The following is a 25035-nucleotide window of genomic DNA, read 5'->3' on the forward strand; positions in this document are numbered from 1 at the left end:
GAAGAAGTGGAAGAAGTAGACAGACTTAAAAACTATCTACAGCAGATGAACAGTATCTGAAAGTCATGTCTTTAGGAAATAGGGGAGGAAAATTCAGCACAGCTCTGAAACTGGAGCTGAGAGATGCATCTGACCCTTCAACTGATCCACTAGTCTAGAAGACACTATGAATTAGGGCTGGGCCATATCATACCGTTCACGGTAATACCGGTATAATGTTGGCAGCAGGAAACTGAAACATGTGAGAACAAAATCCAAACTCCAATCCAAACGTTTGCCTCGTTCGCTTGTAGTCGTCAGATTTCCCACAGCAACTGAAGGCATCCCGTCAGCCCGCCGCTGACGCAGAAAAGTCAGCTTGTTGATCCAACAAGTTTAAACCCCTCTGCTCGTGTGCGGACCCAGACACCGGCGGGGATTTAGAGCGTTTTCTGTTCGTCTGATTCAGTGTGGTCTCTCCAGGCGTTTGAACGCTCAGTTTGTGGCTTTCACTGAAATAATGCAGCTAAATGCTACGCGTCCGAGCCTCTGAGATGGAGAAAGTCCTAACAGAAGATGACTGCGTGGATTCAGGAGCCGAGACTGGAGGGTGAGTGAAGGAGAAACAACAGATGCAGAATATCTCACTAAATGTTTGGGATTTTGGAATTAGGAAATATTTTAAATTAACCACAGCCAACGTGCATTCTCATTTTCATTTAAGAAGAAGCGAGAAAGCACACAACATTTTTATTTTATTTTATTTTAAATGAGATTTGGCTTATTGGTCTCGACGATCCTCAGTTAAATTCACAGGCTTATTTATTTTATTTTTTAAATGTTATATATTACACTTGCTACTGAGGCAGACTAAGCTCGGGACAAGCTGTTTTGGGATGCTAATATTTTTAGCGGAATATTAAAAAAAAGATCTAACTCAAAGTTGTTTGGCAGGAAAGCGTGTTAAGTTAACGCTGTTTACTCCTTTGCAGCCATTAAACAAAGATGTGCCTCGTTGTCTCCTGCGGTATGTCACTGATTTGATGTTGTGTTGTTGTAAAGGATTTACTAGTTGTTTTTCGTGCGTGTTTGTGTCTCTGTATGTCTCGCAAAATTAAAAGACAGGTTCACTTTCATTTTTTTGAAGCTTTAACACGATAAACGTGATGATCGTATATGTCTTTAATATGTTTGGGATATTAGTTTGTTTTTTGTTGTTGTTGTTGTTGTTGTTTTAAGTAAAGAGTAAAATTGGTAGTGAGTTTGTGTGAGAAGTTTGCCTTCAGGGTTTTTCAGAAAGGCTTTCTGATAGAAGATGAAGTGAGATTTTTATTTTATTTTATGATAAGTCTACAGAGGCAGCAGGATAAAGGCTGGTTAAATGGACCAAACACAGGACTTTCACCATGGAGACTGAGGTTAGAGTCCAGCTGTGGCTTGTTTTGTAGATGAAGTTAAAGTGTCGTCAACTTTTCTTTCTTTATTTTCACATTTCAAAGCAGCTTGGTTAAGTCTAGGTAAATATAACTCGTTGTGTTTGAATAAACCGTGTCCCATATGTCAGAAAACTGTTGTGTCTGAAAACCCTGGAGTCAAACTGACCATGTGCGGGACAAACCAGAAGAACGATTGAGGCATTCATGTACACATGACCATGTCACATGATGTCCTATGCTAAAGGGCTTGTGGTGTCCTTACAGATTAGTCACAGGCAAACTGCACATCTCTGAACTCCCAGATTACACATCAAGGTTTCTTTATGCCTTTACATTGTATTAACCTTGCCTATATAGATCCTTGTGATCCCTCACGGAGATGTATGGTGGAAGAAAGATTAAAAGCCCGGTATGCAATTAGGTTAATTGTTATTTACTCTATATATTCTTATTACAGGATTTCATTTCAGTCACGGCTTACATAAAATAGTTTATCTAGTAGTGCAAGCACGGTTTTACATTTGATTGTGTAATTGCACACGGTTAAGAAAATACGAGGCCACCATATCAAGCAGTCCAACCTAATTGTTGCCACCACTCGCAGCCTTGTAGCGTCTCAGAATTTAGCCTATAATCAATGTTTGTGTTGTTAATGGTTAAAAACAAAATACAGACAAATATCAGTTACATTAAAAGTACTTGTATGTGAAAAGTATCCTTGTTAAATGACAAACTCCAGGCCCGTCCACCTCCACCTGCTCACATCCCCCACCTCTTCTTCTTCAATCCACTAAATTTAGAACGCTTTCACTCCACCAGTGCATTTGAATAAATGAATAAAATAAACAATATTTTGTTGGTCATAAAGTCCATCTTAACCCCCTATTAGTGAGTTATAAATAGATGAGTCGGTCCTGTGTATGACTTTGTCTCTGCCGTGTTCTTATATAACTGCTGTTCTGTCAAACGAGAAAAACAGAATACTTATAATTTTTATTCCTGAACACCAACAAACCTACATGAATATATGCGTCACGGTTGTGTAAATAGACCCCTGCTCTGGGGGAAGTAGGATGATAATGTTATGTTGTTATTGAATACAGACTTTCCATCTACCATCAGTCATGTCTGGTTTCTTTTAAGCCGTGATAAAGATCCTTCCTGACTATAACCAGAGCCTGACTTTAGAGGTGATAGGCCGTAAAATGCTCACATGAGTCACCGCTTGGAACAGTCGAACGTTTTCGGTTAGCTTATGCCTTCATCTTCATCCCTTTCTTGCCATCCTAAGTCCCTCTTCATCGCTCTGCATCTGAATCTGTTTTAGCTTTCCATGGGTCAAAGAAGTTTCTTTTGTTTTGTTTTTTTAAATATATGTATATATACTCAGTTTTAAGCCCACTGGGTCACCCTGCGCTCATACTTTATGCGTATGACTGGGTTGCTGCCTGTCTGCGCTTCACTTTGTGTTTATTGTCTTTGGGTGGAGATGAAGCGAGGCAGTGCGGCCAGACTGGGAACCACAGGCGGGATGCTAGCCGGCACTGCAGGGGTAGCCCTGCCAAATGCTCACACCCAAAGGAGCCATCAAAATAAACAGACTAGTGTGCAACTGCGCACACTACTACCTCCAACTCTATTTCAAAGAGTCATAAACCTACTTTTTTCCCCACTCCTTGTCATTTTTCTTTGTGCACTCAGAGATGAGAGTATGACTTTCACTTTGTCCCCTTTTGCTGCAATTTTCTGCTTATTTCTGTTCTTCCCAATATTTATATTGCCTCTGCAAGCCCATCATCTTTTCTTACCTTTGTGTCCTCACACCTGCTGCTTCCCTCACTCTTACCCATTCCTTTCTCTACACCGCTAATGCCCATTAGTTAGATTGATAACCTCCCGCTGCAGGAAATAGACTTGCTCTTCTGCTTCCTGCAGTTCCAGAGACTTTTATTAGTTTAGAGATGGACTCACAGAGTGTGCGGAGGAACAGTGTTCTCTGGCTGTCAGAGGACTCCTGTGGGACTAATATCGTCAAGTTGCAATGCATATATGTGAACCTGGAGTTATGCAACCTTTTCACCAAATTATTAATTGCAGGATTTGAGTTAGCTCCTCAGTCAGCCTTGTTGTATGTGGGCAAACACGTCTTGGATGTAATTTCATAAAATGTCATAATTTTACTCTGTCTGGAGATCAGATTAGCTGAAATGTAATTCTCTATCTTTTCTTTGAAGCTTAAGAGCAGATAAATCTTCAAAAAGTGAAGACCCTTTACTTCATCAATTACATTTTCCCAACCATAAATATACCCCCCCCCCCCCCCCCCCCCCCTTTCTTGTAATGAACTCTACATAAAGACTGGTGCAACCAAAAACACTGGAGCCTGGGCATGGCTAGCCTCACATAGCACAGAAATCAGAAGGACTGGAAATGTTTTGGCCTCTCTCCAGGGAGACTGGTTGTCATTTGAACCAATATACAAAGAATCCAGCATTATAAGAAAGCCAAAGTACAGCCATAAAAATGTAACTGTTATACTCATGTGTACATATTAAACAAGATACAGGAGTGAAATAATGAGCTTTGAGGGGTGGGTAGTTTTCCCTTGAATTTAGCCAGGAGAATTTAGCCTCTTTCAAGTCTTTGTGCTAAGTTAGGCTAATCACTTCCTGGCTCTAGCTAGGTATTTCTAGTGCACACGCTGTCAGCAGATTGAAGGGGAAAAACCAAATTATCTCAACTTGGCCATATTTACACATTATTTCCACCAGCTTTGGAGCCACATACTTTATATGCCAGTTCTTGTAGTTATTCATACTTGGTTTGGCTAGGAAACCAAACCAGTATGTTTTTTAAGTTAGTTAAATCAACTGTGTGATTAACATTATTTTTATCTACGTGCTAATACCAGTGATGGCTTCACACTTTCAGTAGTTTCTATGTTTTAAATGTCATAAATTCCCAATATGTCTGATTCAGTGAGCATATTTTCCGCTTGTACAGTCATTAGTTTGAGTTGTATGACTTGTAACTTTAATGGTAGAATGTGTTACCAATCTTTTTATCCAATTTTTGGAAGGAACAACGAAGTTGTTTCTGAACTGATTCTATAATTAAGAGAAACAATATGGTTGTAGTAATTCATGACACATTAAAATCCGGCACACACACGTCCTTTTATTTCCAGCATCATGTCAATCATGTGGATAAGAATAGTTATTATTATTATTATTATTATTGTTGTTAATGTGTGAGTGTGTAAGGAGCGTTTTTGATGTTTTTACTGGTTGAGTGGGATTGTTAGCTCCTAAAAAACAGGAAGTTTTATTTAATGTGTTAATTAACTAGGAAAATGCAGTAGTTAGAACTCAAGTAAAATACAAGAGGCTAGGAGCTGTACTGTATCTCAGTAGTGGAAGTAGTACTTGAGCAAATGCCTGCGTTTTTATCCCTTCCGTTAGAAACCACTCTGAAATCTCTGTGTGCATTTTTGCTGACCTTCCAGCTGGACCTCTCCTACTGTTTAGCCAGATGTCAGCACTTCATCTGAAATAGGAGTGTGTCATCCTGTAAATCATGTAGATTGCAATTCATATTGTAATATAAACTTCTGTCTCCTCTCTCTGTCTTGTCCTCTCTGTCGACATTTCCTCTGCCTTTTAAAAAAATCTGTTTTCTTTTGTCCTCTGCAGGTCTGATTACAGTCCCTTGTCCTCAACAAGCAGTAAGTAAAATTAACAGTGACATGAAGTATTGCTAACACACACACACACAGCTCAGGCTCAGGTCTTTATCTCCCTAATACACGCTGACTAAATAAATCCACTCACAGGCCAGGATTGTGTTTGTGTCTTTGTGTTTAGTGGCCTGTAAGATCCACAGCAGATTTTAGGGAAGAGTATTTGTATAGCAACAACAACATTGTTTATTACATTTTTCTTTCCTCTGTCCACCTCGGTTTGTATGCTACACATTGCATTTTACACGTTAGTAATGGTTAGCAGTCGCAGGGATAAATGAAACATTTGTATTGGTGAGGTAAAGAAGCCAAAGTGGAGGGAAAACATAAAAAGCTTACTTTTAATGTCCTCCTAAAAAGGGAGGTAAGTAAACAGATGCATCATCATTATAATCTACACAGCAACAGTCCCATGAGATAAACTATGCAACAATTTTCGATTAAGATACACAGCAACTGTTCACCCATGACAAGAAGCATTTCTAACCAAACCTTTCAGTCAGCTAATAAATTTATTCAAGTGTAGAAATGTGTTATACGTGTATTTTTTACATCAATATTTGGATCTTGTTTTGGTAGGTTTGGCCATATTTTTTATTAATTATGACATCGGCTTATGTTATAAGGCTTAGAAATCCAGTCACAAGTTTCATTCATCCATTCGCTTCCACTTATCCTTTTTAGGGTCGCGGGGGGCGCTGGAGCCTATCCCAGCTGTCTTAGGGCGAGAGGCGGGGTACACCCTGGACAGGTCGCCCGTCTGTCGCAGGGCTAACACACAGACAAAGACAACCATTCGCTGCCCCAGTCACAAGTTTAAGCATACATTTATTTGCCTGTACTTGCATAGTTGGTTGTGTGAACACGCTTTTGCCTGTGTAGTAAACTAAAGGCACATGAATCACATGGTCACTAACCATGTGACAGTCAATTTTCCACAATTTTGGATGTGTAACAATAGTGTTGACTAAGGAAAAATGTGTATTCCCTGAGCAGCTGGCAAAAACTTCAGTGTAATTACTTTTGATGCTAGCAGATTGTCTCAGTTGCAGTTTCTTAATATTCACTACAGTTTGACTAGCAGCTGGCAAGTGTTGTTGTACACTATCGGCAACCACAGCAATCCAATAGTGACCAAAGCAACATTAAAGAGGTTTCTGGTACAGCACCTTCTTTTTGATTGATTTCACTAAGCATTGGTCAGTAACCTGTAGGAATCACTTGTCAACCAATAGGAGGACTATGCATTTTTCATTAGCAGCCGGTGGTTGTATCATATCCAGTATGGTAGACAAATCTGAAGCAACGTGCACATGACATGAGAGAAACATCAGCAAGTAATCTGGATAATAATTTACACATTGTGGGTTAACAATGTTACTGCTTTCCCAAGTCTCACAAATAACAATAAATGGGGAAAAAAAAAAAAGTAATCTGGATAATAAATAATCAAAATTTGGACAGAATTGTCTCGCATCATTAGGCCATTTTCCTGTCTTGGGCATTTTTTACACACTGTGGGTGTGTCCATAGTTTTCTTTGAAAGTGTACGTGATTGTGAAGGTCTGTGTTTGCAGAGGCCGTGGCCTGCTCTCAGTCTGGTTGCCAGGTCTCCAGGCTTTTTTACAATGGGAGGATTATATCCAATATTAGCCCATTAATCTGGTCTGCAGGAAGCTGTGTTATCCCACTTGAACCGCACCCGTAAGCCAGGAAGCAGTGAAACACACACAGTGATCCAGGAGAGAGTCTGGTTTGGTTTTCCCCTGTTGTTTCCTGTGTCATCGCTGTGTCAGATGAGCCTCTGCCCACCATTGTCATCACTGGAGGTCAGAGCTGGAACAAAATGTGCACTGGGACACTGTCCGAAAACACAAGAACTTTAAATACATACTGCAGGACAGAGTGTGACCACATTCACAAGTCCACTGCTGGACAGGAACTACTACTGAGCGCAAACACCGTGCATACATTTACACACTGAAATCCATCCAGAGGACCTTTTTTTAAAGTAAAACAATTTGCACCATTTGTCTAAGAAGATATAGTTTCTGATTGGCTGAAAACTGTTCTTTTACTTTGTATAATAAGACATCGTATAAGTTCTAAAAACGACCTGTTTTGCATCTGTCCAGATTCATCTTTAGCATGGCTCTTAAAATTTTGCATACAGCATCCCTGTAACACTGTAAGAAGTGAGGAAACTGCAATAAAAGCTGATAAGTTGCTTTATATATATCGATATCCATGAAGCCAGATGACACCGATCAATTCATTAAACTGAAGGAATGCCTTAAAAACATAAAGACCTCTAATTTCCTGCTTGTAAACTCAGATAAAACTGAGCTTATTGTACTAAAAATCTTAGAAACATGGTGTCTAACCAGATACTTGCTCTGGATGGCATTACCCGGGCCTCCAGTAAGTCTTTTCTGATCAATGTGCAAATTAAACAAATGTGTAGAACTGTTTTCTTACATTTGCACAATTTCTAAAATCAGGAACATCCTGTCTCAGAGTGTCTACTGATGTATTCGTTTCACAGAGGTGCATGCTGGTTTAGTCTCCTCTTGTCTTTTGCCTCCACAGAAGTGCATTTACTTTCTCCTAAGGTGGTCCTAACCCCTAACCTTTGACCTCAGCTCACACTAGTCATAAAGTCCATGGTGATTAAGTCCTTGATGTCACGCTAAACCTCCAACATCAATACCTCGACAGCAAGAGCCGCGAGCTGCCATCAGCTTTCGACTTTGTCGAATTCACTCGCTCGCTCTTTGTCAACTGATCCTTTCCCCTCCAGTATTTTTTATTTTTTTCACAGTAAGATTTCACGTAGCAGCAACTTACAACTTCACCTGGCATGGCCTCGAAATGAAAGCTTTTAAAAATATTTAAATTTGAATAAATAAGTTACCAGTTGTGAATGAGAATGAGTCTGTTGGTTGAAGCAAAAGAAATGTGCGTTACATAAAAATAATCTGGTGCAGATTTTAGAAACGGTGATACATTCAGAGCTAAAAGGAAAAGGCCAGCTGAGGCAACTCTTCAAAGAATTTGGAGAAAAGAAGTAACGGCAGAAGCACCACTGCTGCCACAAGCAGCTGCTTCTTAAAATGTGGTTTTGGTTTTCATCACTGTAGTGTAACGTTTCTTCATTCTTCATTTGTCTGGATCCCTGAGATCCCTGGCAAGAGATTAAAATTTTAGCTTTAAAAACTTTTATCTTTAGTTAAAAGTAATCCAAGAATTGATTATTTTATAAAGTAAAGCCGTATGAAGCCTGTAAGTCTGTTTATATTCTCTTCAGCCTAGTTAGAATTTAAAAAATTAAGTTTACCATTTAATATCATCTCAGGCAGTCTGGAACCTTTCCACTTCTCCCACCCAGCCACGACCATGCCAATAATCATGCTTAACTGTAAGCCTTCATAAAATGAAAGGGAGACCTTAACGGTTGTATGCATCAGGCTGCAAACATGGGGACTGACTCACTTCTGGAGTGTGTTCATTTAAGGAACTGCAGTTTTTGGCACTTGCATGCTGGTCTTGTTTCGCTCAACTATAATTACTGAAGTATGTGATTTTATATGGGTTTCTTTTTTTCTTTTTTTTTTAACTCAAATTTTACAAATTCATGTTACAAATTCATGTGTAACAGAGTGTGGTGTCTATTGCTTCTTTGCCTTTTATCTGCGCCGTCTTGTGTTCACGCTCAAACACACTGCTCTTTCAAAGGGACAGCGGCGAGTATCCATTTTAACGGCAAACCACTCGTGGTGATGTCAGCCAAAACACTTTCAACACAGTCAGTTTGAATAGTACCTGATGGCCCAAGGACCACCCGTAACAGACCAGCTTGTAACGCACACACACAAGGTTGGGGTGCCTTCTCTCCAGCTGAATGTATGAAATCCATGCCCTGTTTTGAGGCAGCTTGGATTAAGTGTTACCAAATGTGCATCCTCCAGAATGAGAGTTGAACCACGAGGCCAGAACAGCGCTAAATGTGCTGCAGTCGGCTTTTTTGTTAATGGCTTAATTGAAGCAGTTCAGTCTGTCGGCCTTGTTGTGGGCCCTTGTGATAATGAATGGGTGAGTATGTACGTGCTGACTGAGTGCACAGTGAAGTAGGACAGTTATTACTGGGTACTAGCCGTCTGTTAAGTCAATGTGAGAGCAAATACCAGTGTATTCATAGTTAGCTTCATTATGTTGCCTCTGATCTAAGATCAAATTACGTTTAAAAAAAAAAAAAAAAAAAATTGTCATCTTGCTATAATTTGGGGCTAGTGAAACCAGGAAAAAGCAGTTTCTCATCTTTTGAACTTATTCCCAGATCCTGGAAGAACTGGGAGATTTGAGATGTTTTTCAATGGATCCATGTTGAACTCGGTCCAGAAATTCAAACCTGTGAGGAATTAAAATTGCACTGACTATATTGAGCTTTTAACATGCTGCTCGATCTACATAACTAAGATTTAGAAATGCATGTTCACCAGCACCGAAGAGTGTTTTTCAGTGTTTTTATTAGAATCTTGTTGTGTATAAATGGTTAATGGACCGGCTCTTATGTAGTGTTTTTCTGTTGTACTTGAGGATTTGAAGTGCTTTATATAACGCGCTTCATTTGCCCATTCGTTCATATAAATTCACACTTGGATGAACGAATCAGGAACAACTCAGGGTTCAGTATTTTGCCCAAGGATACTTTGGCATGCAGACTGGAGCAGTCAGGGATCAAACCACCGACCTTCAGATTAGTATATGGCTTGCTCTAGAGCAAACAAAAGTTACTGAAAAGTTGCTCGCAACTTATATACTTTCTAAAATATTAAGCTCTTTAACATTTCAACTCATCATATCTCCTAAACCATAGGTGTCAAACTCTGGCCCGCGGGCCAAATTTGGCCCGCAGCCTAATTACATTTGGGCCGCGAAGCCACACCTAATTACTATTAGAGCTGGGCTACTGGTATTATACAGCTAATATATATATTGTTTAGTATTAAGCTTAGCTTGTTCCATATTAAGTTTTTCAGCAAAACGTGTTTGAGTCCATAAGAAAAGATTCATTCTTTTATCTGGAGGAATAAATATATTTCAATAAATATTAACGTTAGCCCGCAACTTTGTTCCAGTTTTGAATTTTGGCCCACTGTGTATTTGAGTTTGACACCCCTGTCCTAAACTGTGGACTCCAAAGGCATGAGCCTTGTGGCAATATATCTTCAAACACTCCTGACGCTCACGGTGAAAGAATTTTTTTGATACCATTTACTGTTTTCCCATGAATTACGTTTGTTTCAGAATAGGAAATCTGTCCTCCTCTAAGATTTCAAACTCTGGAACTGACGCCGTTTTTTTCTCTCGTCACATCTATCCCTGGGATGAGTGTTGCTTTGGCTCACTGAGATGAGCAGGGGCCCTGAGAGCGGTGGCGCAGGTTTGAATCCTCCTGGCTCGTTCTCCCTCTGCTTTCTTGACACTCTTCAGTGTACTCTTTCAAAAAAAATCCATCTTCAGCAGACAGTTCAGCTCCTTCACCTCTTTCTCAGCAGACAGTTCAGCTCCTTCACCTCTTTCTCAGCAGACAGTTCAGCTCCTTCACCTCTTTCTCAGCAGACAGTTCAGCTCCTTCACCTCTTTCTCAGCAGACAGTTCAGCTCCTTCACCTCTTTCTCAGCAGACAGTTCAGCTCCTTTACCTCTTTCTCAGCAGACAGTTCAGCTCCTTTACCTCTTTCTCAGCAGACAGTTCAGCTCCTTTACCTCTTTCTCAGCAGACAGTTCAGCTCCTTTACCTCTTTCTCAGCAGACAGTTCAGCTCCTTCACCTCTTTCTCAGCAGACAGTTCAGCTCCTTCACCTCTTTCTCAGCAGACAGTTCAGCTCCTTCACCTCTTTCTCAGCAGACAGTTCAGCTCCTTTACCTCTTTCTCAGCAGACAGTTCAGCTCCTTTACCTCTTTCTCAGCAGACAGTTCAGCTCCTTCACCTCTTTCTCAGCAGACAGTTCAGCTCCGTCACCTCTTTCTCAGCAGACAGTTCAGCTCCGTCACCTCTTTCTCAGCAGACAGTTCAGCTCCGTCACCTCTTTCTCAGCAGACAGTTCAGCTCCGTCACCTCTTTCTCAGCAGACAGTTCTGTTTCTTCAACTGTTTTCAGCACATGATTTCTGCTATACAGCATTCACCTGGTATTTGTGCAGGAAATGCAACTTTTTCAAGTTGCCGTTTGTCCCTTGCCTCAGCCGTTCTGCCTCGTTCCACGTGTGTTCAGACAATGAAGGTCACATGACGTCCATGATCCTGGCTGTGTAGTCTTCACTATCTAATCAATCTATCTTTCTTCTTAAGTTTGAATCTAACAGCACTTTAAAGCCAGGAATAGTATCTCTACATTTTGGTCTGACTGCTTTTATCTTCTGTGAAACTTGAGGGCTGGCGGCGTTCACATACTGAGCCCTTTGTATATTCCGCTCTGGGAAAGGAAGTCAGCAATTCCCTTTTTTTTTTTTTTTTTTTTTTTTTTTTTTTTTAAGGCTCTTTGTTTATGTTGCTCTATAGGAGTTCTATAGCAGGTCCTTTTGTATCTTCTAGACAACAAAGTAAACAAGCTTGTTTTCTTTCTCACTGCGTCAACTCATGCAGCTTTAATTTATTTAATTACATGAAGAAATGCAGACTTGGCGTTTTTCTTTTTCTCCCATGTATGTCGCTCACAGTGTGAGATGCAGCTGACAAGCAGAGATCCAAACAGAAGCCTGAGCTCTTATCTCAGAAGACAGCAATATATCACTTTACCTTAGTCTTTGTATGAGAACTGCTTAGGTAATTTAAGGGTGGGGGTATTTATTTTTTGTTTTGTTTTTTGTCAGAGTCATATGAAACAACTGTTAAAGTTTAAGTTAAAGGGGTTCACATTTATGTTCAGCTTGGTTCAGACATGATCAGATAAACCTCGACTCAGCAAACTGCAGACAGAATGAGATGGAAAGGCAGCTGAGTGGAGTGGGCAAGGCCGAAAAAAGTAAATTACTACTTGTTAAATAAAAAAAATAAAATACAGTTATTAATAATAATTATTAGGTTTCACGTAGGTTTAACAACTTCCTGAGTTAGTACCTGGCTTATTGATGTTTTACTATAATTAAAAATGTCCAAATTGTTGTTGGGAAGTGACAGGTAATGATTGATGATGTGAAAATGCAGTACTGAGTAATGAGCACAAAATTGCTTTATTATATCCAGTCAAGTAATTGACTGTTTTGTTTTGCTTTTCTTAGCTCCTTCCTTTAAGTGAACTTTCTTCTGATTGGCTACTCGATATTCACCCTCTTTGACGTCACACAGATGGAGAGCTGAAAAATTGTTGCAAAGAGAGCTTTTTGATTCTGTTTACAAACACAGACCTCCTCGTTTAAAATCAGCATCCCCCACTGTGACTGTATGTGTACTCTATAGTTATCAGAAAATGGAAAACGGCACACATTTGAGACTTGAGAGAAAGGATATTTGAATCTAAATGAGAGAACAGCTTCTGTGTGCGAGCAACACCTTGAGTGACTGGTGCCAAAACATAATAAATGTAGTCTTCGCACTAATATAAATCTTTGACTTATTTTTTTCTGTCATTTCAAAGTGATGTATGAGATTTGGAACTCTCTCCCCCCCCCCCCCCCCCCCCCCCCCTTCTTTTTTTCTTTCTCAGCAGACGACAAAAGGGGCCCACATCTTGAATTTCCAAGTTCAGTTGTTTTGTTTTTACACTGAAGGCCTGGCTAGCTAAAGCTGCGACTGGAGTTCTTCTGCGCACATACACACATACACACATCGAGGAGAGGTTGAGTTTTCGCTGCTAATCACTCTCATATGTGGAGGGGGCTCGCTGGAAGGCGTGTTGTTTTATCTCACGTCATCATCTGCGGGTACGGCAGCGAGCATGTGTTCCTGGTTAACACGTATCCACAGAGACAAGGTTAAAGTCTCTGAGAACTGGACAAGACCGTCCCTTTTTATAAATGGGCACTTTTACAGTGGAGTACAAAAGTGTCTGCCCCCTTCCTGATTTCCATTTTTTTTTTATGTGTCACACTTAAATGTTTCAGATCATCAAACAAATTTAAATATTAGACAAATATAACGCAAGTAAACAAACAAAAAAATGCATTTTCTAAGTGAATTTGTTTGATATTAATTGGGGGAAAAATCCAAACCTACCCTGTGTGAAAAAGTGATTTCTCCCTAAACCTAATAACTGGTTAGAGTCGCCCTAAGCAGTTTTACAGCGCCACAGAGGAATTTTGGCCCTCTCATCTTTGCAGAATTGTTGTAATTCAGCCACATTGGAGGGCTTTTGAACCACCTTTTTAAGGTCATGCCACAGCATCTCAATCTGATTCAGGTCAGGGCTTTGACTAGGCCACTCAAAAGTCTTCTATTTGTTTTTCTTGGTGGACCTGCTGATGTGTTTTGGATCATTGTCCTGCTGCAGAACCCAAGTGCGCTTCACACGAATAAGAACAGATGGCCGGATATTCTCCTTTTGGATGTTTTGGTAGAAAGCAGAACTCATGGTTCCATTTACCACAGCAAGTCTTCCAGGTCCCAAGGCACAAAACAGCCCCTGACCATCACACTACCACCTCCATACTTTACCGTTGGTATGATGTTCCTTTTGTGAAATGCTGTGTTACTTTTATACCAGATGTAATGGGACACAGACCTTCCAAAAAGTTAAACTTGTCACTCCACAGAATATTTTCCCAAAAGTCTTGGGGATCATCAAGATGTTTTTTGGAAAAACTGATAATGAGTATTCAAGGAGAAAACCACTGGTCAACAGCAGTTTTCTCCTTGAACTCTCCCATGGATCATGCCATGATGTGTTCCTTTTTTTAAATTTTTTTTTAACATCTTTTAGCCTTTCTGTACTTTGTCAAACAAGTTCTGTTTAATGATTTCTTGATTCAACACCTCTGCCAATAAATAGGCCTAAGTGTGTTTAATGAAAGTGAACTCTGCTTTAAAAAAAAAAAAAAAAAAGGTTAAGCACAGTTAATTCACGATTTAACAAGAGGGGCAATTACTTTTTCACACAGGACCCACTAGGTTTGGGAAACGTTTCTCTCTTGATCAATGAAACCATCATTTAAAAACTGCATTTTGCATTTAATTGCGTTATCTTTGTCTAACATAAAAAACAGTTTGATAATCTAAAACATGTAAGTCTGACAAATATGCACAACACATGGAAATCAAGAAGGGAGGAAAACACGTTTTCACACCACTTTATCCTGTGTGTGTGCTGAGGATGGATATGCACATGCATGAGTTGTATGTAGTCAATCGAGTCAGTTAGCCTGAAGACTCAAGTGGATTAAGAGCTTAGAGACACACTTCTCCAGAGCTTTACTCACAAACGCCTTACGTTCCCTTCACAGGATTGGGGAGACTTAATCTCTGATTTATTCTCTTGTTTTCCAGCTCCACATTAACCCTTATTGCCAAGAAAAGTATCACTTTGTACAAGGTATTGGAATTGTATATTTTAGAAAGATGGGCCAAAACACTGCAGCTCATACAGCTCGTCTATGAGCTTGCCAGATTATCTTTCCGCTGCTTTTAACGCAGGGACATCTGTGAATCTAACACATTTTGATTTTTGAACTTAAACAGTGGACTAAAAACCCATAAACGGCTTCTTATTCAGTAATTTTCTAATTGATCTAATCTGTCTCCCTTGAACAAGTCAGTATGTAGACATCTTGACCTTTCAGTGGATTTTTGCAAGCATGTAGCTAGTAGCTTTATGCACTGGTGCAAGGAACACAACACAGAGAGAGACTAATATTCCATTCTCTGCTTGGATGTCGGTGTACGTTGCCTCCTGCATGCTCCGTCCAGCTTCCTTACCTAAACCACATGCAGTATTTCCATTAGTGAGCACACGGCCGGGGCGTGCTGCTTCCTGCTGCGTGCTACAAAAGAAAGGGAAACTGTGGAAAATATCCCAACTTGATTCCCCCAAAAGTTGTCATGTGTAAAAATGGCAGAAGAAAGAGTGTGGGGGTGGGGAATGGAGGGAAAAAAAAGACAAATGTAAAAGCAAGAAACTGAGATTTTTATTTATTTTATTTTTTTAAATAAGAAAGGAATGGTTATGATGATGATTTTTTTTTTTTAGGTTCTTTTGCTGTTTTTGTTTGTTTTCTAATGAGGCAGAAATAAGATGGTTGGGGCAAAGGTCTCTGACTCATGAAAACTGATCCCAGGAGAGCTGTGTGCAGCAGGAGTGTGAAGACGTCGAGCTGTCTGTGTGTCGGCACAATGTGCTGTGCAGTAAATACCCTTAAAGAGCCCTATCATCCACTTGTTTGGCGTTTTAATGCCAGCTACATGTTAACAGTGATTGTAAGGGATCAGGGTGACGTTAATGACAGCAGTTCCGTCTCTCTTTGTGTAGGCGCGTAGATGTGTGTTACAGGATGTCAGTGCGCCGACATCCCGCTTAAACCTGCTGTGGAACATTCTTGATCCGGATGTCATTACCGCTGTAGACAAACTGCCATTTAGGGCTGCTCTGTGTCACAGTTGAGGCTTCATTGCATTTTATTAAAACTAAATTTGCCTTCACATCTGCTTATAGATCCTCGGTGTTTACATGCCACAAAACTAATCACAGCCTGGACCAACATTAGTTTTGTGGTGGAACATCACCGACACGAGCCTCGGGTCGTTATAAAATAAATTAACTGTACCAAAATGTATACTTCCCACCACATCTTGCTTTTACTGAACCTTTTAATATTTAACAGCTACATTCATAGCACCTCTACACCTATTATTTAGGTCTGTTCCATTGGAACCACAGAGTGACATTTTGAAAATGTCACTTCTTTGGTCAAGTTGAAACTGTCCTTTTACAAAGGCCGGTGGGACTCGAGAGACAAAACCCATCCCTGTTTGGCCTCTCGGTTTCACGGAGGGATTTTGGCAATGGTGAAACAGTATGTTGTGCCAGGGAAAGTAGCCTGTGTGTCCTTTCCCAAAGCACAAACAAAATGGGACAAGTCCCATGAGAACTCGGATTAAAGACTGTAGCAAAACAAAGAGTGAGTGTACATGGAGATAACAGGCAGCCGTGTGAGTTTCTACATGTAACACACAAGAAAGAAAAGACTGATTGACGTAAATGTGTCGGCAGCATAGGAAAAGTGGATTTGCAGCACCTGCATCACGGTGCCGAGCTTTTCCATGTCGGGGGTTCAGGGAGAGGCTACACCTGAATGCATCGCTCCCGCTGCAGTCTGGGACATTCCTCTGGGCTTCAGTAATGACTCCTAAATGGCACTAATGAGCCTCCACAGAGAAGCCCTGCTCCACATGAGTCTGGTAGAAAGGAGGGAGGGAGAGAGGGGAGAAAAGGTAAACCTCAGAATTGTAAGAAAGATGGAGTTGGATGTGGACGAGTGAAATGGAGAGCTGAGATCTGTGGGAATGGGGAAGGCGAGTGAGAAAATATGGGAAAACTTGAACAAAGAAGTAAACAAAGAAAAGAGTGAATGTGTCAGGAAAAAATATTCCCAGTGTCCAAGGAATAGCTTAGCAGAAGGATGGATAGATCTCGACAGTTTGGAGCAACAGATTCATTTTATTTAAGAATTCATATTTTTTTTAACCTTCTTATTTCTATATAAAGTTCAAAAATACCCATTTTATCTAATTTTCTTCCTGTCCTCCTTGTTTCTTCTACTTTGTCTTCCATGTGTGCTGTTGGAGGTGACTTATCCATGGGTGAGCTCCAGGATCCCTTCCTTGTCAGCATCCACCTCATTGCTGACCCCGGCGAGGGCAAGTTCCTGCAGCATGCTGCCGACGCCGTGCTGGCGTGGGTTCACCCTGAACTGCAGCTCTTCAGGGTCTCAGAGCGAGCCTCCGTCTCTCAGCGACCTCGGGCAAAGCGGCATCAAAATGGAAGCCCAGCTTCAGCCTGCCAGCCAGCCCTGGCGGTCATCCTGTTCCTCCAGGAGGCCTACGGCGGTGATGAGCACATACTGATGCTGCATCGCGCTCTGCAGCGGCCGCCCTGGCACTACCACCATACTGAAAAAGTCAGCAATGGCCGGCGGATGCTACCGTTGACCCCATGCAGTCAGGACTTTTTCACTCTGTCTCCTGGCACGCCGCTCTGGGCCGTGCGGCAGGTCCATTATGGGAAGGAAATCGTGCGTTTCACAGTCTATTGCCGCCATGAAAACTATGTTGATATGGTGCGGCTGTACAAGCTGCTGCTTCAGCGGAGGGTTGCACAAAAGAAGGATGACTTTTGCTTCTTTGTGGTGTACTCCAACCCTGATATGGAGATCCAGCTGTCCTTTAAGAGACTCCCACGAGGCCACAGTCCCCTGGTGTTGGACTCGGCAGTAATGGAGGTGAGGGTCCGGGACGTCGGAGTGCTGGTGCCCCTGCTGCCACACCCTTGCAGCCCAATCAGTGAGGTGCGCTGGCAAACGGAGGACTACGATGGAAATAAGATCCTACTGCAGGTAAGCGTTTTTCATTCTGTTTTTTTTTGGGTTTTTTTAAATGTATATGTGCCTTAAAATTTCCTGCCCACATCAGCTTAAATACGCATTTGGCTGTCTCATTAAGGACCACTTTATTTACATAGTCACAGTTGCTGCACATCTGCAAACCACTTTGCTACCCGCCTTCACTTTTTGTGCTGTATGGGTATTAATAAATGTTACATCGATCTCTTAATGATGCCTGCTGTGGTCTTTGCTGGGGGTCTTGCAGCTGCTGAGTCAGTCTCCACTAAATATGCATCTGGGACGGTGGGGAGGTGTCACAATGGAGGCATGGTGAAATCCTGCAAATGGGAACTTCTTACTCTTCTTTTGAATATAGTGGCCCTCACTGAACTGTAACTTTAACATAGGAAAAGTACAACTCAACACAATTGCATGGTGTGATTTATTTTGAAAGAGTGTGTTATGTTTTTATACCTGTAGATACACCAAAACCTACACGAGTAATTTCAGTTTAATCTGATGAAATGAGGCAAGTTTATAATTAGTTGTTGGAACCAGCTGGTCTCATGTAAAAGGATTTGTTGTTGCTCAACTCCTGAAACATGATGCTAAGGAGCGATTCACAAGTCTTTCCTTTGTGTACGACTGTATGCTATTAAAAGAGTAAAATAAAGAAAGAAAGATGAAAAACACACTGAAAATGGGCTTGGGTGTGCAGCAGTGTTTGGAATCTGTGTTTAATTGTGTAAAAGAGAAGCAGACAAAAGTGGCAGTTTTATAGGTGGAAGAAAAAGAAGAGCAGTTCAGACTGATTCTCAATCCAGAAATAACAAGATCATACAGCAGACAAGAAGGATTCAGTTATTTTATTGTAGGTCCTTAATTTAATTCCTCCATCTTTCCATATTGAAAGGTGCTGGAAAAGCCTGTGTGGGTTTGAATATAAACACCCACATAAAGACTGACATGAATCAAGCGGCCCTTGTTGGAAAGGTATCACCTATCGGGGGATATGTGCCCAGGCGGTCGGAGATAAGTAGTGTTGAAAGTTCAAGCCGATTAAGCTTCAGTCCATTACTGGGATTGGAACGGCACAGAGAGAAACAATAAGCTAATAAATCATGACAATGGGCCATATGCATGATGCTTAGCTGCCACCTGGAATCAAGTCACATGGACCTCCACATTGCAGCGACTACAATACATTAAATATATTAAATGTAGGCAAGTGAAACAGAGGCACAGTGATATGAAAGGAATAAATTATCTCCCAAAACATCAACTACATTCTGTAAAAACACTCTTTGTAGAGATAAGCAGAGAGGGAGTGTTTTTATTCACAGAAAGTTGTGCACAGTGTATGTATATTTTGTCAGGCTGGGATAATGGCAACACCCAGCTCCCAACAAGAAAACACAAGCCTCCTGGGAACCTGGAGCTACAGATGCAGCTGTAACGTTTCAGTATATAATAAATACTCTGACGTGTTAGAGTAATAGTGAAAATCTGTCAAACTTATTTCTGTCTATTTTTGTTTTCTTTCATTGGCTCGCTAATAAAAATCACCACATGCATCTAGTGCTGTGTAAAAGTCTCAAGCCACCCCTCAGTTCTTTATACTTTGCTGGGAAAATTGGAAATATGTGCAACAATTTACTGAAATGTGTAAACAAATATGGAAATGCAGTATATAAGGCAACAGCAGTTTGTACATGTACGCGAATATTACTCCGGGCTTCTTGAAGGACATTCAAAGCTCTTGTTTGGAATTTGGCTGCTTTTTGTTCCGTCCTCTGTCAAGATGATCCCGCACTGCTTCAGAAATGTTGAAGTCTGAACTCTATGGAGGTCAGTCCATGACTGAGAGTATTCCATTCAGTGTTTTTCTAACCAGGTTTGCGTTTGCTGCATTGGCAGTGTGTTTGGGATCACTGCCATGGTGAAAAATGAAGCCACGGATGGCTGTAGATACTCACCTCTCTTCTGACCTCCACCATACATACTGATGACAGGATGAACCAAAGTTTAAAAATTAAGATTCCTCACTCCATCAGACCAGTTACCACAGATTTTTTTCCCAGTCCAGTTCTTGTGTAATTTGACATACCTCAGCTTTTACTCCCCATTTCCCTTCCTTAACTTCTTGACAGCCAAACCTCCACTGAGACCATTTCTGATGAGGCTTCAGTGATGAGATTTCTTTCCTGTTTTCCTGTTAAGCTCAGGACTTTCAGAGACTGTTTATCTGCTGTAGATAATGTTTTGGCCTCCCGATTCTGCAAAACAAAATGTTTTTGAAAGTATACTCAAAATCACTTGTTTCAAATTTTTTTTAATTTTTTGTGTTTTTTATCTTTGGTGTTTTTCATAGGTTGAAATACAGAAATGGGAACAAATTATGTTTTTGTGACGGGCTGCTTGGTAACAAAGGGCCGAAAGATACTATTTAAAACTGGTTCTTTGTTAAGGTGTCTGTTATGCATGGATACAACACTGGTACATCACTTGAGTTAAGTGCCTTTTTTATACTTAGATGATTCATAGGTCAGTGTTGAGTGGGTTATCAACCAAAAAAACTTCCTCTGAAAATGGTCAGGTACAAGGCTACAATGGCTCCTCAGAAGCAAAATATAAAGAAATGAGGGCTGGTTTCAGACTTTGCACAGCACTGTATTAATTTCTCTCTTTATTTTTATCCATATGATGCAACATATGTTTGTTGCTTTCATTGAGAGACAGTAGCATAGCATAGCAAATAGAATTTTCGGCATCAATTTGTTACTAAATTACAAATTCTTATAATATTTAATGCATTAACAAAACCTGCTTTGGATGACTATTGACTGGACACTTCAAAGCACTAAGTGCTCCATAGGAGATGCTTTTCCATATTCATATGAAATTAATATGAATTTTTATTAAAGGAACAAATTCTCCAGCTCATTAAATGTTTCTGTTGATCAACTGGAGTTTTTATAACCATGCCAGCTTCAAAAATGCTCCAGCTTTCTAGTAAATTTAGCCTCCAGAATGCTGCAAGTCTGGAAAAGAAATCGTCCTTTCTTATAATCGGATTCTGTTTTCTTCATGGTCTGAGGAACAGGAACATAAAATGGTTCCCTATTTGATCATCTAGAGCGTCGCCTCAGTAACGCAGTTTTGAAAACCACAGTCACACTGCCACACATAAGCAAAAGCTCATCATGTGAAGAGTTTTGTTTATAAACATAAATACAGTCCAAATGTGTTGCTTTCCACAGCATTGTTGAGGATTAGTGTCCCGTTGTCGTGGCGTTGCCTTCCTGAGGTCATATATCCGGCTGACCTGGCTTATCCCAGATAACTAAAGCTTACAAGAGTTAGGGTCTGATAATCACCATGTCAACAGCCTCATTACCCAGCGTCCTGCTGTGGCTCCTCACTGGCATTTTGTCCTCACAGAAAGCTGAACTCGTGCTGTCATGTATTAATAGTAGACAGAGGATTGAAACTTTCACCCACGCATGGACAGAAAATAGTTTTAGTAAATAACGAGTGTGTGCAGCTGATCTGCACACTGAGACTCGTTTGGCATCAGCCACAAACAAAGAATGAACAACTGCTGAGAGATCTACTTAAAAAATATATATATATATATACTTCTTAGAGCCTCACATCTATCTGTCAAATGTCTAAGCAATGAGAGAATCACAACAAATGACTAAAGGCCAAACAATGAAGCTAATGTTACATTTTTATCCAATGTCCGGATGGAAAAAGGAAATTGTGGAAGCTTTGGGATTAATATGAACCTAGTGAACACAAAATGAGTGCAGGTTATTGTGTTTCTATGTCACTATTTGTGCTACAGTGCAGTCTAAACTCTTTTACTGTCAGCATTCACTGATGGTACCTAGTAAAGCACGATAGATTACGCTGACAGAGAATGTAGCTGGTCCTCCACCTTTGTCTCAGTCGGTGCTTTAGTGAAGGAATAAATGGGCATCATGCAAGGAAAAGGTGACGCCACTGCTTGAGAGCAGAAGCAGACCAAGAAAAACAAAGAGAAGAAGAGTAAGGAAAAGATAAACAGGATGAAGTGGACTGAGAGCAGAGAGCAGGATGGAGACAAAGGAGAGAGATGGTTTATAAAAGAGTCAACTTTGAGACACTGAGCAGGGAGAGAAGAAAACACAGGGGGCTTTGTTACACTTTTTATACACACACACATACGCACCTTTAGTCTTGTGAGGACCCTCTTTGCCATAAACCAATCTCAAAACCCTGGATTACAGCTTTGTCTCATAAAGACTTTCAAAATAAAACCCTTCCTCAGTTCAAAGAGTAATTTTACTAAACCGAGTTGCATCAGTAAAACTCCAGAATGTTACAGCTAATAAAATATGTAGTTTTTAGTCTTGGATAACATTTACAGTTCTCTCCAGTTTACAGGAACCAGCCCTGCAAGCAGCACGTCACTGTTGTGAAGTATGTGTGTTACTTCCAAACATTACAGTTTCAGAGATGCAAATACAGATGCTCGTGTTATGTAACTGTAATTTTTGTTTTATTATCTCAAGAAAAGCTGCCTGCATGCTTTGAACTGAGCAGAATTTTTGCATTATAATTATGCTGCAGTAACATATTGTCTGAAACTACCATCTAAATGACATCAAGGCTCATTTTTCTATCTTCTGTTGTCCAGTATGTTGAGTCTTTCTGAACTATAGCCTCAGTTTCCTGTTGTTTGCTGACAGGAGTGTCATGCAGTCGGTTCCTCTGCTCATCAGCAGCTTCGAGGTTTGATGTAATGTGCATTCAGAGATGCTTATCAGCACGAAGCAGTCTTGTCATTCTCCTCTGACCTCTTGCATCAACGAGACGTGATCCATATCACTGGATATTTTCCTTTTTTCTGACCATCTGTTTAAACCCTAGATGTGTTTGTGGGGGAAATCTCAAATCACCAGTTTTCAAAATAGTTGGACTTGCCTGTTCAATCACTCAAATCACCAAATCATCCACATTCTGATGGCCTGTTAAAACTTCAGCAGGTTGCCTTAATAGTGTCTACATGCCTGAATGCGTTGAGTTGCTGCCATGTACCCAATAATAAAGTGACTGAGTGAATATTTGCTGTACTGGATTCAACCTATCATTATCAGACAGTATTTATAGAGGTTAGAAATAGAGACTTAGTGATTTCTTGAACAGACTGTAGATTGTTGTGAGGAAGCTGTAAATCACTTTGAACTTCTTTTTATATATTTATTGTTCAACATATGGAAATGTGCAGATTCCCCTCAGTCCCTGTGCTGCTTCAGAAGATTGTCTGGGGGCTGCTGTGTGGGAAGTTATTGCTTCTGTCTGTATTGTCTTGTTGGAAAGTCGGATGACGGAGCTGACAAGAGAACAGAAACATGGAGAAACTATCAGCAGAGCGCTGTGGATTTCAATATATACAGAGGAGGAAATCATAGACGAGAACCTGCTGCTGCAGCTGCCTTACATGTTTAAAGCAACAGCAGTCACTGTATGTCAGAACAGGGGAGTGTTGCTTCATGTGTTTCCTGCTTCTCATAATTTCCTTTTTGGATTTGTAATATTTCATCGATTTGTCTGAACAGCGCACTCTGATTTTAAGATCCTGAATGGATATATGTACAGTACACAGGGGGTTCTTCTGTGACTCACATCAACAGCTGGAGAAGTCATCAGCATTCAGAGGCCAGGGTGAGAGCAGGGGGTGTGGGGTGTGTTTGGAGACCCCGGGGTTCCCTTGTACTTCTTCCTCCTTCACTTTGCTGCCTGTATGTTGTGTGAGGAGTGTCCTGTTGCATGGAAGCCCTGTACAGAGGGAGGTTAATGGTCTTGAACCCACAGATCCCATGTGAACAAATAGAGCATACAGACAGTCTACTATCAGAATAGGCAGGTTAAAGGAAGCAGTTTATAAGCTACAATTGTTTTTGCCCTACCACCTATCCCACATGGTGATATGACCCTTGACCCCAAATCGCTATATTTTCACTGCTTTTCTTTCCCTCCTATTCAGGTCCAGGGTGCATACTGCAAACACAGACATGATCCCTGCTACAGATCATGCACCGTCACTGAATCTGCCTCTGCTCCGTCCACCTTCACCCGCAGCGCCACCTCTCACAGGAACCGCCGTTACCATCAACGGATGCCACCTCGTTCCAAAGTCCACCCGACCTCCCACTACTCCATGCCTCTGGCATGTGAGGAGCCAGATGAGCAGGAGCAGTGGCCAGACCAACAACATCCTGACAGCTGGAGGTCCCATTGGACGGGCAATCGGTCCGGATCCCTCTTCTCTCTACCCAACATGGGCTCAGCCAGCTCCCGCTCTGCCTGTTCCTCTCCGGGTCCTTGTCCCAGCCCCAATTACAGGAGCCACTCCCTTCACCGGAGTTCTTCGCTCATCCCGCCCTTCCGCCTCAATGTGGACGCTCTGATCGGGGCAGAGGAGACGGATGTAGACACGGGAAACAAGGTAAATCCAGGTAGCAGTGTGGACCTCACAGTTGTGTCTGCGTACGTCAAATCGAGCCTCCCACAGACTCCTCGGCCATTATCGGCCCCACCAGAAGACATCGGACCCCACCTCTCTCCCATCACCCAAGAGGGCACCTACAAATCGGCCGCTCTGGGCCGGACTCCAAACAGCTTCTCCATCAAAAGCTCTCGGTCTGCCTTGCAGTTGTCATGTTCCCAAAGCACCAGTGCAAACACACTGTCCTCAGCTTCAGTGAACGAGTCAGACAGCTGCAGCATAATTAGTGTGCCAGTTGAAGAGAAAGACACGACAGAAGAGGAAGAACAAGAATTCTACATCTGATCTTTTGCTAAAGGCTCATAGGACTTAACTCTGGTCAGTAATATCAAACCTTAGTGCTGAGACAATCATGTAAGCTCTACTCTGCCCCCTGGTGTTTGATAGTAAAACAACAACAGCAAACTGAAGCAAAGCACAAAGTTTGTTCTGAAATATTTGTGAATGCTGCATTTTTTTTTTGCATGTGTATATATAAACTCTGTAAATGCTACTTCATATCTACTTTCACGCATTTAATGGAGAAGTTGCATATCTGTGTACAGAAACATTTAATAAAATTGCAAATTGTTTGTCCCCTTTCAAATGTGTTGCTTAACACTCCATTAAACGTAGGGTAGGTGTCACGTTTTCTACATCACTGATCATAACCAATTAGATTTGTTGTGTAGGCCTAACCAAATGGCAACATTAAAAACTGACATGATATAAGTGAAAAGAAGATTTCTGCCACTAATGCTTTCACCAGACATTTAGCATTTCAGTCCTGTGTGAAGTCCTTTTGGCCTGGATG

The 25035-nt window shown here is 41.1% G+C and overlaps 1 protein-coding gene across 1 annotated transcript; it reads left to right on the plus strand.

Annotated features, from left to right (window-relative positions):
• Positions 1-352: 352 nt before the first annotated feature.
• On the plus strand, positions 353-24815 carry fam124a (family with sequence similarity 124 member A). The gene is made up of 4 exons (XM_080903326.1): positions 353-589; positions 5108-5139; positions 16932-17698; positions 23721-24815. The coding sequence occupies exons 1-4, from the start codon at positions 510-512 to the stop codon at positions 24525-24527; spliced, it is 1686 nt and encodes a 561-aa protein (XP_080759452.1). The 5' UTR covers positions 353-509; the 3' UTR covers positions 24528-24815.
• The last annotated feature ends 220 nt before the right edge of the window (positions 24816-25035 follow it).

Source organism: Rhamphochromis sp. 'chilingali' (assembly GCF_963969265.1).
Source record: "Rhamphochromis sp. 'chilingali' genome assembly, chromosome: 14".
NCBI classification, from domain to species: domain Eukaryota; kingdom Metazoa; phylum Chordata; class Actinopteri; order Cichliformes; family Cichlidae; genus Rhamphochromis; species Rhamphochromis sp. 'chilingali'.